This window comes from Lolium rigidum, chromosome 2 (genome assembly GCF_022539505.1).
Source record: "Lolium rigidum isolate FL_2022 chromosome 2, APGP_CSIRO_Lrig_0.1, whole genome shotgun sequence".
NCBI lineage: Eukaryota > Viridiplantae > Streptophyta > Magnoliopsida > Poales > Poaceae > Lolium > Lolium rigidum.
Genome location: NC_061509.1, coordinates 43761553 through 43773834, shown reverse-complemented (window position 1 = coordinate 43773834; position 12282 = coordinate 43761553). Strand labels below are relative to the sequence as shown.

At 44.6% G+C, this 12282-nt stretch overlaps 2 protein-coding genes across 5 annotated transcripts; one reads left to right on the top strand and one right to left on the bottom strand.

Moving 5' to 3' along the window:
• Positions 1-4117: 4117 nt before the first annotated feature.
• On the bottom strand, positions 4118-5656 carry LOC124686336 (scopoletin glucosyltransferase-like). Its single transcript, XM_047220300.1, has one exon. It carries the CDS (start codon positions 5654-5656, stop codon positions 4118-4120), a length of 1539 nt encoding a protein of 512 aa, XP_047076256.1.
• Positions 5657-6590: 934 nt separating this feature from the next.
• On the top strand, positions 6591-11609 carry LOC124691674. Of its 4 annotated transcripts, none has more exons than XM_047224950.1 (4): positions 6591-7017; positions 7487-7630; positions 7774-7881; positions 8026-8263. In XM_047224950.1, the coding sequence occupies exons 1-4, from the start codon at positions 6734-6736 to the stop codon at positions 8027-8029; spliced, it is 540 nt and encodes a 179-aa protein (XP_047080906.1). In that variant the 5' UTR covers positions 6591-6733; the 3' UTR covers positions 8030-8263. The 4 variants fall into 4 exon arrangements, 1 of the variants encoding a protein (XP_047080906.1); XR_006999074.1 differs by lacking the exons at positions 6591-7017; positions 8026-8263 and adding exons at positions 8537-8906; positions 9086-11609 and having other exon boundaries at positions 7373-7630; positions 7840-7993; XR_006999075.1 differs by lacking the exons at positions 6591-7017; positions 8026-8263 and adding exons at positions 8537-8582; positions 9086-11609 and having other exon boundaries at positions 7373-7630; positions 7774-7993.
• Positions 11610-12282: the final 673 nt, after the last annotated feature.

Below are 12282 nucleotides of genomic sequence, written 5' to 3'. Positions count from 1 at the left end.
AACCCTAATCATAATCCTTTTCCCCCCTGATCCAGTTTTCTTGACTGAAAAACGGGTTTCTTTGCAGAGCAGCAGGAGGAGGGGCGAGGATTTGAAGGTCGTGCTTGCTGTCCCGTATACTGCATATATTAGTTTGATCGTATGCGTTGGCTGCTTCCCTTAACTGTTTAGCACGACGACTAGTAACTCCTAAACTAGTTTCTACGTGGATGCATAGCTATGGCACTGGAGCATTAGTCAGGTTCAGCCAATTATTGAACAGCATGTTGTTGGAATTCCCGAGTCTTCTTATTTCTCCAGGCTCCACCAAAAAAATCCTGATTTCAGTACCTCGTGGATTGCTTGGACTTCAAATCAGACGTTCGTTCATACTGATTATTCGGACCAGCCTGTGTTGTTTTTGTACGGCCCTCTAGTCACCGAAGATCAACCTTTTCTTCTTTCCGGTCGACACCGTGTTGAACAACTAGCAGATCAGTAGAGAACTTCAGTTGAATAGTTTGGAGTTTTTGGTGTCCATATCTGTGTGAGCTAGATGTACACCCAGATACGCTTTAGTTTAGGCTTGCTCTAAACATTGACTCGTGATGTGCAGAGTTAGCTAATCTGAGCTGCTTAGGACGCATGAATACATGGTGCTATTTCTGCACGTTTTCTCTTCATTGCAGATTGATAAAACAAATTGGAAATGCTACATGTTTATATGAATCTGCCGAATCAAGATTTGACATTGATTTCCGTTGATGGCTATTTCTTTTCTCAACCGCCTTGTCTGCTTCAAATGTTTGTGGAATTTTTTCATCTCCGTATCTTGGTGAGCAGGCTAGAATAGTTGGCAAGTGTGCGAGATTCATTCTGATGTATTAGTAAACCCGATGATCCTGTTTGCAGCCTCAAAACTTGCAAGACAAGTTTTCGGAAAATTGTGTGCATTACAAAACCTGATGCTCTCAAGTCTCAAACTTAAATCATAGTACATTGATATGAAAACTCCTGGTCTGGATTTTTATGAGAATTGTATTTTTGCATGCATCAGGTTTATGTGATATCCATCTCTGTGCATCATAAAGGGTGGGCTGGTTGTATGCATCAGGTATTATGAACCATCTATTTGCAGAGTGCCAACAAAAATATCAATGCGGGTATCCAGAATTTAGAGAAGGAGTATCTTAATAAAAGTAGTTAGCTCTAAACATTGACTCGTGATGTGCACATAAAACCACTTTATTTCCAGCCTTGCTCTAAACATTGACTCGTGATGTGCAGAATTAGCTAGCCCATGTGTTGTTCTTCAAGGACAAGGAGGACGACCAGTAGCTGCACTACTTGGAATCTGGAGGACCCGAGGACAACTGAGACAGACTCCATGTCTTTGCTTGCTGCTTCTACTTGGCTCTTGATGATCTGCAGTTGTGCAATGGTAAGTTTCGTGTATGCCCTATAAATGCCACTTTGGATCTGTGATGTATGTGCATGAAGTCGTTTATTTGGGGCAGCTGCCATCTTAACTCTGGTGGAATGGGCTTACAAGATGATCTTAACTAGTGCTTTGTTTCTGCTTGTTAGTAGTGTGAGTTTGTATGGCTGTAGCCTGTATGGGGTCTCGGCCTTTTAATATTTCCAGAAATGAAACTGTGATGTTTGCAGTAATAATATCATATAGGTGACATGGTGAGAAATCTTGCTACGCTGTAGGTGTGCGAGTGCTGCAATGTTTACAGTCAAGTAAATGACATCAATGATCAAATTACTAGGCAATGTACTTTTTTGCCAAGAAAATGACAACAACGATTGAATTACTAGGCAATGTTGTTTGGTTACATTGTTAGGTCCAAATTTGGGTGATGGAACGGAAAACTTGTATTCGCATGTTTGTTGATATGTCTACAGTGCATTTGTGGTTAATATGCAGTTATGCACATGCTGTGCATGGTCCAGTTTAGATGTTTAATATTTGTGTTGTGCATGGTGCTGGATAAATCAAATCTTTTCATATCTTTGTTATTGTTGTAATTCTGGTTATATAATATATAAGAACAGAGTTTGTTGTACTGACCATGTGTTCTTCAAGGGCAATGGGGATTCTTGTTGTGGCTATTGGAGGTAGGTTGGCAAGCAGCTCGGCATGGTCTTGGTCACAGGCACCACCCTGATTCAGCAGATTGCACGCGGCGGCGTTGACAAGTGAGGCGACCTGGTGTTCTCTTCTGGCCTGGAGATTTGCTATACATTGGCGCTGGGCAGTTTGCCGCCGCTGTCATTGGTGGTGGTGGCAGCCAGGTGGTGTTTCTCACCATATATATCATCGTCAGCACGTACTGCTTACGCTGAAAAAAAAAGGAAACGGTGGTGTTTCTGCAGCAGTGGCAACTTGCTGTGAATTTGTTTGTTGATAGTGGAACTAGCTGGGAATTGATTGTGTTTTCTTGGTGAGGTGTAGCTGCAAGTGCTCTGCTAGCTTTGTTGTCTTGATGTGTGCCATATTTGAAAACATTTCATTCCATATAATTATATGTTGTGGTGCGAATTTCCAAAAAAAAGGTCAATCGTTATATCCAAATTTGAACTTTTAGTGGTTAACAATGTATTTACTAGTTTATCTTTCTTAGAAGAAAGGATGATGCATGAGAAAGAAAATCTAGATAATCTGGAGCTGATCCATTAGGACTAGCACTTGTTATACGAGGCAAATAGAAATCGAGTAGGGTGAGGCTAGGTGGTACTGGTACTTTTAGCTGCAGCTGGTAGATGTGAAGAAGGAAAAATGTATTGAAGCATTGTACCTGGCAAAATGAAACGAGCTGGGAGAGTGACGAGGAGTTAGCTAGCTCAGGATCACACACCCCATGGTCTGGAGAGCCCAAATATTGTTCACAAAATTAGCTAGCTGAATCCATGTATGTGCTCCGATGTATAATCTCTATGAAGCACCTTAATGAGATGACACCTAGGAAAATGGAACAAGCGGAGTACTAGCAACACGCATAGGAGAGAGGGCGGTCGAAAATTTCCCTCGCTACTTGCTTGCTTGTTCCCTCTCTTTTTATACTACAAGGTCATGGTTGTGTCGGCTATCGCGTGACTTGTGACTTTGGCGTCAGCCGGCGAGGAGCGGAGGGAAGGCTACCCCGAGCCGCTGGTGCAGTCGTTAGCACTGTTTCATGAGCGTCCGGCAAGGCGATGGATTCCATGAATGAGGCGGAGATGAAGTGATCGAGAATGCCTGGAGTGAGCCAGAAGAAGTGAGGCTTGAGTGATTTCGTTTCTTGAAATAATGAAGGAATGAGGCGGCTGGTGCCTGGCGGGTTCGCTGGTCAATTGTTTCTCTTGGTGCGCGAACAAGGCGTAGCTAGATGGGGCGCAAAAAAAAAGGTTTCCCCGGTCGATTCAAGGAGGCGTATTAATAGTACTACCCTCCGATTCATATTAATTGATTTCAATATAGATGTATCTAAAACGAAAATGTGTCTAGATACATCTATATTAGAGTCAATTAATATGAACCGGAGGGAGTAACAAAAATCCCTGAGATGTCGGTCGGTCGTTCCGTGTCAACTTTGGCTTGCGCGCGCTGCATGCAAATTAATTAATAGTACTACGAGTAGGAGGAGGTTCCTTGTTTGATTCGTCCGTGGAATTGAGTCTTTCCTGCACAACTACAGTGCGTGTAACGCGAGCTTGCGTGGACCAGAGATTGGAGGAGCATCTCAAAAAAGAAAAGAAAAAGGAAAAGAAAAAAGAGATTGGAGGTAGCCACATCAGCTGGCCAGCACGCGATCGACAGCGGCATGCTACGGCGTTCACGGAGGGCGTGCGTCGGTGCGGCTTGCGTGCACGGCCTCATCGAGCGGAACAGATCACGGTCGCGGGACACAGCAGGCACGCACGCACGCAAATTAACAGACGTGAGTGACATCATCGCGCCAGCCTCTGCCTCCTCACGCGCGCGCGCGGCTGGCCACCTTCCGCACGCGACCCGGACCAATGCAACGCCGCGAATGGATCGATGCTTCCAGCTCCAACACTCGTTTTACTAAGTGATCGCAGGCGGAAACGAAAAGTTTAAAGGTACGACGAAAACACACAAAATTTAACAGAACCGTGAGATCAGAATCCATCAGCTAGCCCGGACGTTTTCTTCTACACTCTTACAGCTCCGGCGAGCCATCAACTCATCCATGACTCGTCCAACATCATTGTAGGAAGATCCACCCTTCTCCAACGCCTTTGTCGCCATTGTACGAAGCTCCTGAATCTTCTTCCGCATAGCATTGCTCTCCTCACTGTCGTCCATCAATCTCTTGATGGATGCACTGATCACCTCGCCACCGATCACCTCATGGGTATCAATGGCCGCCGCGGAGTCCCTGGCGCCGACGTTGACGCCAACCTTGAGCACCTCCACCACAAGCTTCTCGTTGTGGAACTGGTCCCCGTACCGCGGCCATGTGACCATTGGCACGCCGGCGCTCACCGCCTCCAGCACCGAGTTCCACCCGCAGTGGGTGACGAAGCCGCCTAGCGCCAAGTGTTTCAGGATGAGCGTCTGCGGCGCCCAGCCTCGGATGACGAAGCCACGGTCACCCCGCGCCAACAGCTCGGCGAAGCCTTGAGGCATCCACTCTGACGATTCGGTGCCACTGATGACCCACAGGAAGTTCTTGCCGGAGAGGTCGAGGCCGCGGGCGATCTCGACCAGCTCGGCAGGCAAGAAAGTGGTCAACGTGCCGAAGGAGACGTACACCACGGAGCCTGCCAGCTTCGTGTCTAGCCACCGGAGGCAGATGTCGGCGACGCCGTCGGTACTAATGCCTCCTGTCGCGGCCACATCTCTGCTGTCGGTGGCGAGCGCGACGGGTCCGACGAGCCAGGCGCGGCGGCCGAGCGTGGCGTGGAAGTGCTCCACGTAGTCCGGCTCGAGCTCGTGGAAGCTGTTGAACACCTCGCCGAAGCTCCTCTGGTCCGCCGCGCTGGCGCTCTCGTAGAACTCCCACTCCAACGGCCTCTTCCCGTGATCCAAAATCTGCCGCCTCCTCAGCTCCACACGGTGCGGCAGCCCGGGCAGCAAAACGAAGGCGTCCGGATCCTCGTCGTCGTCCGGGCAAGCCTCCAGCGGGTTGTTGCGCAGCGTGCTTTCGCTGCAGCACCGCGCGAAGACGCTGATGCCGAGGAACACGAGCCGCGGGACGCCGTGCGCCGCGGCGGCGTCTTGGGACCAGGTGAAGAAGCTGTCAGTCACGACGGCGTCGACGCGGGGCCGGCTATCGGCCAGGAACTGGTCGAAGGGCTCCCGGAGAAGAAGACCGGCATGGAGGAACTTGCCGTAGTACTCTGGTCCGTGGGACTGGGTGATGTACCTGACGTTCTCGAAGCCTGGCGGGAGCCCGACGTCGGGGAAAGGCACGACGGAGATGTCGATTGGTATGGCTGGGGAGGAGTCGCTGCCATGGAGGTTTGCGTTGTTGGCCTGGTCGACGGCTGGACGGATGATGTCGGCGTTGACAGGCGTGGTGAGGATGGTGCACCTGGCGCTGCGGGCGGCGAATAGCGCCGCCATGTCCGCCGCCGGAATGAGGTGCCCCGGGGCGAAGTACGGGAGGAAGAGGATGTGCAGGGGTTGCTGCGGCTGAGGCTCATCTCTGGTAGTAGTAGCCATGGAGTATCTCTTTTCTCCCGAAGAACTGTGCTAGCTCTTGGAGGAGCGGAGGAGGAAGAGTGACGGCTTATCCAGTGGTGAATGCACACACTGTTTCTCAGGGAGACTGGAGAAGATTTAGATGCGGCTTTTAATGCAGAAGATCGATTGATTGATGCAGCATTTTTTTTCTTTTTTTGGTTGCTATGAAACAATTCTGGTGACCAAGGTTTGTAACGTAGCGAGTTACTAATTTCCTCGTGATGGATGTGCTAAGTGGCTTCACCAGTTGCGCCCAAAAACAGTGGGCTGCTTGCTGTTGCTAGTAGTTTGCAGAGACGGCTACTTTGTCACCGTGCAGCCTGATATGCTAAAAAAGGTGTGACCAGATCTTGAGCGACAACTAACTTCGTTTTCAGTAAATGATGTTATCATTAAAACCCACGTTATAATCATGACTAGCAAGAATCACGAATTAAATTTAACGGCTAGACCATTTCTCTTAGTTGCATTTCAACTCGCAACTAAAAAAATCAGCTGCAACTATACTTACAGCTAAAAGAGATAATTACAATTCAACTTGCAACTCATCTAAAGGTATGAACGGTGCCACCCCATGGCGCTCTCCGGGGCTATCCACGCCAGCCGCGCGTCGTGCGATTCCTGGGCGTTGGCTCGTTTTCTTTTTTCAGGATTGGGCCACGTGTCGCCGTGTTATTGGGTGCGGTGGTTACACATGAGACGAGACCAGAGCCTCCAGCCAAACCCTACCCATTCTCCCGCAGCCTCCATCCTCTCTGCTCCCGTACGCGCCGCCACCTCCCTGCTCCGGTCCGTATCCATCCTCCTCCCGTGCTCTTCCTCTGCACCGGCGCCGCCACCACCCCGCCTCCTCCCGTGCTCCTCCTCGTCTCGCTCGTGCTCTCATCTGACCGCTGCCTCCTCCGGTCGTCGGGAGGCCTTCGGTCGCAGGGAGCACATGAGTGGCCGCCAAGAGGAGGGGAAGGGCAGCAGGGTGCTCTGGCTAGAGGAGGCCGGCGAGCAAGATGTGGACCGACGGAGGGGTTCGGTGAGTTCTTGATTTCTCTCTCTCCCTTTATGTGGCACGAGGTCGCCTGGAAGGGATTGGAGAAAAAAGCACTGTGCCCTCTCTCTATTGTTTGGGATGGGAAAGGGTGGAGGTCGCCGGGAGATGGGTGGTTGTCGGGAGATGGGTGGCCGCAGCCCGCAGGGATCCCTCTCCTCCATGGAATTAGTGACAAAATCCTCTCTTTTGATTTAAGCCCCATACGTTCTCTCATCTTTGTTGTCCAGCTTCTGTTTTATTTTATGCCTACAGAGTGTTCGATGGAAAACCAAGCAGGCTGCAAGGGGAAATCAATGTACGTACTTAATAGCTTCTATTTTCTAAGCATACATTGGAATGTCAGCTTTGGAAAGAGAATGTGTAGTATGAGCATACATTGAAAACCAGGCTGGAGCACGGCTGCAACTCATGCTCAGCTAATTTAAGCTCGAGTACCTCAAGCTGCTATTCTTCAGATATCTTTGTCATGCTTTGCTAATGAAGTGCCTTTGCTAGCCCAAATCTATTCTTAAATAGTATATGCAAACCTCTTTGATTACATGTGGGGAAAATGTGTTAGCACATCAGCGGAATTACACCAAGAAAAATTTGTAATTCTCAGAGATTTTTTTAATTACTTTTGTAGAGGTCTAAATAGCAACCTAAAATAGCAACCTAAAATAGCAACCTAAAATAGCACCTATGAAGATTTTCCTCTCTTGGTTATGTGAATTGCTTGTTTCATATATACCTCTTTCTGTTATGTGACCCATTCTTGCACTCAGAGTTGGAACAACAACTACGGGTTGGGATAAAGGAGGTGGAGGAGACCTTTTAGGTTTATTCAATGGGCCTTACCTATCTGGTTTCACCTTCCAATACAACGAGGTGCAGGGCATGATGTGTGAGAGGTATTGGCCATCTCAAAGGTGAGCTATTTATGTGGTTTTAGTTGCGCTTTATTCCCCCCTTGGCAGTGACGTAACTTTAGCGGGTCTGAGTTCTCTGGGTTGACCGGCCTAAAGAAAGGGTTCATATTCATTGATTCAACTGTGCCTTTGTTCACATGAAGGTTGATTTATACATACCGATTTGACCCTGATTTTTTGACCTTCATGGGAAATTTTGCGAAGCTCAGACCTCGAGGGACGCATGAAGTGGTCGGTTCTTTCTATGGGAAGTATCAGTCTTGCAATGGTGCCAACAAATTTCATTGAAGTTCATTTTTTAGAACCTTGAGTAAATAAGGTGATCAGACCATCCACCAGCGTGGGAAAACATCCAGCATCAAGGTTAAACAAAGTTTGCCATCTTTCTTTTTCAGATAAACCGTTGATGTAAATATGCACGTGTTTTAAATGCTGCAACTGTGGTTTTCAAGATTGGATCATATATATATTCAGGTTGCCTTCCAATTTTAGTTTTGGCTAACCTGAAATACTTCTCTTGCTTTGGTAATCACATAACCATTGGTGTATTATTTAAAACAGATCTATCTAGATTCGAAAAATTTGGCTTTTCCTTGTGTGTTGCACACATTTTGATTTACTCTATTACCTTCTGCATTTTCATTTCTAGGTTCTAAAGTATGAGTTATCTCCTGGGCACTCAGGTCTGCCTAGACAACTTATTAGGTACTATGTTGCTCAGGTTAGCCTAGAATCCCATATAGCTTATTAGGTGCTATTATATCTCATGGGTGCCGATGTATGAATTTATCTTTGCCCTGGTGTGTAAACTGCACTTGGTTCAAAGCTAAATATTTTAGACAGCTATTTCTAATGATTTGTAGAACTACTTGCTTGACCTTCCTAAGTTTAATCCTATTTTTGTAGGAGCTAGCCCTGCACCCAGGTGCAACAGATCCACCATCAGCTGGAGGTGAGCCCAGACCTGGAGAAAAAAATCTCATCTTATTTGGATGAAGCAATTCTATGAAGCAAAGAAATGTGACATTAGAAGTAATTCAATGAAGCAAAGAAAATTTGACAGGTCAAATCCATTTTCACATCATAATTATACTAGGTTATTTAGTGTCACCCCATGGTAACATAATTTTACTCATATTTTTAGGATTGTTCATGTTAAAATAGATTTGATTGAACTTCTAATATCATTCATGATCCCGAAACTATTCATACCAATCTGGGGCATCCCCTCTATTTCCCTGGAATTTACAGTGGTCACGGCAATAAGACTTCCAAAGTGAGTCTCTCAAGAACTGCGCTCATTTCATTAGATTTCACATCTTTGCTTCACCGTGTAGTAATTTTTTGATTTTCTTAAATCCTCCGCAGAAATATACACCCACTGCCATTTTGTTTTTTTTAGAGTGTGACAACAATACATCGCATGGTTGATGTAATCTTGTTCTGTGCTTGCAGGGAGCAATATTGTTGTGGCAATCCTTTGGAAGGCACCAATTTCATCGACTAGGCAGAAACTATGTTTGGTATTACATTTGCCCTTCTCTTCACAAATATGTACTAGGTTATATTTTGATGTTCAATTTTGGCTTCAGTAACAAGCTCATGGGATATACTCTGTTTGTATTATATTTGGTCTTCCCTTCACGAATATGTACTAGGTTCTGTTTTGATGTTCAGTCCGTTCAGTAACAAGCTCATGGAATATTAAGATATGATGTATTCTGAACAATGGTGGGTTGCAACCTTGGTTGGTAAACAATTGTGTTTAATATTTGTTCTTTCATCTGCAGTTGTCACCAACAATAAATTTGTCTTCTCTAAGAGTGATCTGGCTACTTGGGAGAATGTTGAGCCTCACCGGGATTTAAGATGTAGAGGTGGCTGGCATCTACAGTGTGTTGCCGCTGACACCATGCTTGCTCAGGATCCTCAATATGAGGCCCGAGATGTGAAATCATAGGCATGGCGGCCTTGATGCGTCGGTGATTTTTTTTTAGTATGAGAGCTTCTCTGTTTTCAGCTCAGCGCTCGTGGCATGGCGGCTTTGATGCATAGATTGAATTTTATTAGCAAGAGTCTTCTATATTTTTCCATTCAACTTTGCATGTTCCTTGACTTTCCTTGGTTTCACACATCCAGAGGGTTTGCTGCAGCATTGCCAGACGTTCAGGTAGTCTGAGTGAGACTGTGGTTTACCCATTAGTATGCTTTTTTCTTAATCTTCACTTCTTGCTATGTTCAGCCAGTGTTAATTCAAGACTAAATCTGCGCTGCATAAAGAGAAACCACACGATTAGTTTCAGCAGCTTGAGTGTAGAATTTGCAAAAGTTACTGAGTAGTTAATAGTTTTAACCACAGCCCAAGCTATCCAAATCGTAAGCAGTTATGCACATTAGTACAGTAAATATGACGTGTTCATATCTCTCCTGCATGAGTTGGAGCAAACCGATTGCTGCATGTGTTGGCATATACAATCCATGGAAGTATATATTATTGAATAATACAATCAAACCAATTGCTTTTTATATGATTTTGTATTCCAAAATATAATTAGGAACTGAATCTGACTGCTTTTCCTTTCAATAATATGCCCCTATATGTCAGTGTTGTACAGTTTGGGAATAAAGCTATCATCAGGGCGTAATTGACATGTTTTATGCTTCTTTGTAAATATTTAAATATAATTAGGAACATAATTTGTAGCACTTCTCACTTCAGTTTGGATACATGCACCTGTCTTTATTTGTGCCATCATTGTATAATTAGCTAGAAAGCTTCATTGTTTCTTCAGATATGGTGTTAAATGATTGAGGAATCAAGACAGAAAATAATATTGTGTATTGTATTTCTCTGTATTATACATGTTCTTAACTGGTGTTTTTTTACCATCTCCTTTTTCTTAGACCAATAGTGCTATATTTGTGCCTGTTGAAAACTTCATTGATATCTTGCATGAGATTAGTGAATTCCTACTGGTGCTACCAAGGTCAATTTTTAAGACCGGTTGCAGCAGGTTTTACTATAATTATTGATGCATCAACGGTAATTTACCGTTAATATGGCAATCTCGATGATTTCCCTTTTTGGGTGAAATATATTGTCTCAATGTGCCAGTTGCGACTCCTGAACGACATTGTGTGTGCTCACTAATATTTCTGCTTACTTCTGTCATAAATTATCTGGTTATTCTCTTGGGCCAAATACAAATAACTCTCTTTCTCTTATGTCCAGATGTGCTTGGCAATATTTCAGCAATCTCAGTTGTTGCTGTTTTCATGGTCCCATGAAAAGGATTCGGTGCTTAGCAAGGAGATATGTATTCCTCTCTGACCCAAAGAAGGTCGCTGATGTTTCTCACGTGCTTCCTTTATGTGTCTATATGTTCATTCTATTTATGATCTAACTATTGAATTGATCGCAACGGCCCGCTGCTAAAATTTGATCTCTGAGGTGATAGTGCTTTAATGGAAACATGCTGAGATTCCTTGGGAAAACTGAGTCAGCTATAGTTATCTTTGTTAGCTCCACTATCTGAGATTATTCTGCTAGCCGCTCTTTATTTCGTTAGACATTCCAGCATGGTATCATTTCTATGTTTCCTATTAACCTATATTTGCAGGGGAAATGGATCTTTTATCTTATTTCAGTGTGGTCAACGAATCTAAACTCATCATTCATTGGTTATCAATATTGCGCTGCGCCACCAAGTAGGTGACTATCCGAGGAATCTCTTGCTGATTTTATCAAATTTATTAATCTCTTCCATGTGAGTGTTTGGAGAAACGGCTAGAGAAAATGACGATGAGATGCTATTCCTAAGCTTACAACCAAGGTTGTATCTATAAAAATTGTTATACACTCATGTACTGTAAGGTTGTTAATAGCCTCTTTACTGCAGCCATTTTGTTGCTTTTTTACACGCGATCTGTTAATATGTTTGTGATTTCGTTTGGTTCCAACAATTATGTTATGATCTTCTCTTTGTTTTCTCAGCTTATTATAAATGTTATACAAAACGTTCATCAATGCGAAAAGACAAGCACCACTTCTTACCATTTATTTGATTTTCCTCACCTTTAATGGTGTTAATTCATCTTTTCATTTGGCATCGGTGCTAACTTTTGGTGTTGCAAGTACAAACGTTTCTTGTGTGCCGTGACCTCAACAAACCATGCTGGGACAATGCCCATAGGTAGCTTACCATGTGGCTTTTGATTCCTTTCTTACGTGTGTTGCTCTTTAACATAACCATAGTGTTAGTTAATTAATGTGTTATATTCCTCTATTTCTATGATTATATAAAGCATTTGCTATTGAGTTTATGATTTTGTATTTGTTATCCTAATTTCATCCTCACTTCTACGAAACCTAAAAAGAGAATTACCATTAAAACTAAAACCTATTTTCACCTTATTTTTATCGTTCTTATACAAAACATAATTTGGTGTCCATTTTACGGGATCGTGCGCCAAGGCGCACATCTAAATCTAGTATCTATGAATACGATATCCCATAGCAGATTTGGGATGCTCCGACTAGAAAGCCGCGCTCCAAAGGGCTTTACTGTCCGGCACGGTTCAATACCATGTCTGGCGCTTCGAGGTCGTCCCCGCTGCATATGGCTCCTTGCAATCGTATCAGACGCCATGCG

Bases quoted from the DNA above. Each gene is read 5' to 3' on its own strand.
- LOC124686336 (XM_047220300.1), bottom strand. From the start codon at position 5,656: ATGGCTACTACTACCAGAGATGAGCCTCAGCCGCAGCAACCCCTGCAC.
- LOC124691674 (XM_047224950.1), top strand. From the start codon at position 6,734: ATGTGGCACGAGGTCGCCTGGAAGGGATTGGAGAAAAAAGCACTGTGC. The intron at 7,018-7,486 runs GTACGTACTTAA...TCTTGCACTCAG, and splicing joins GGCTGCAAGGGGAAATCAAT to AGTTGGAACAACAACTACGG. The intron at 7,631-7,773 runs GTGAGCTATTTA...GTTCACATGAAG, and splicing joins AGGTATTGGCCATCTCAAAG to GTTGATTTATACATACCGAT.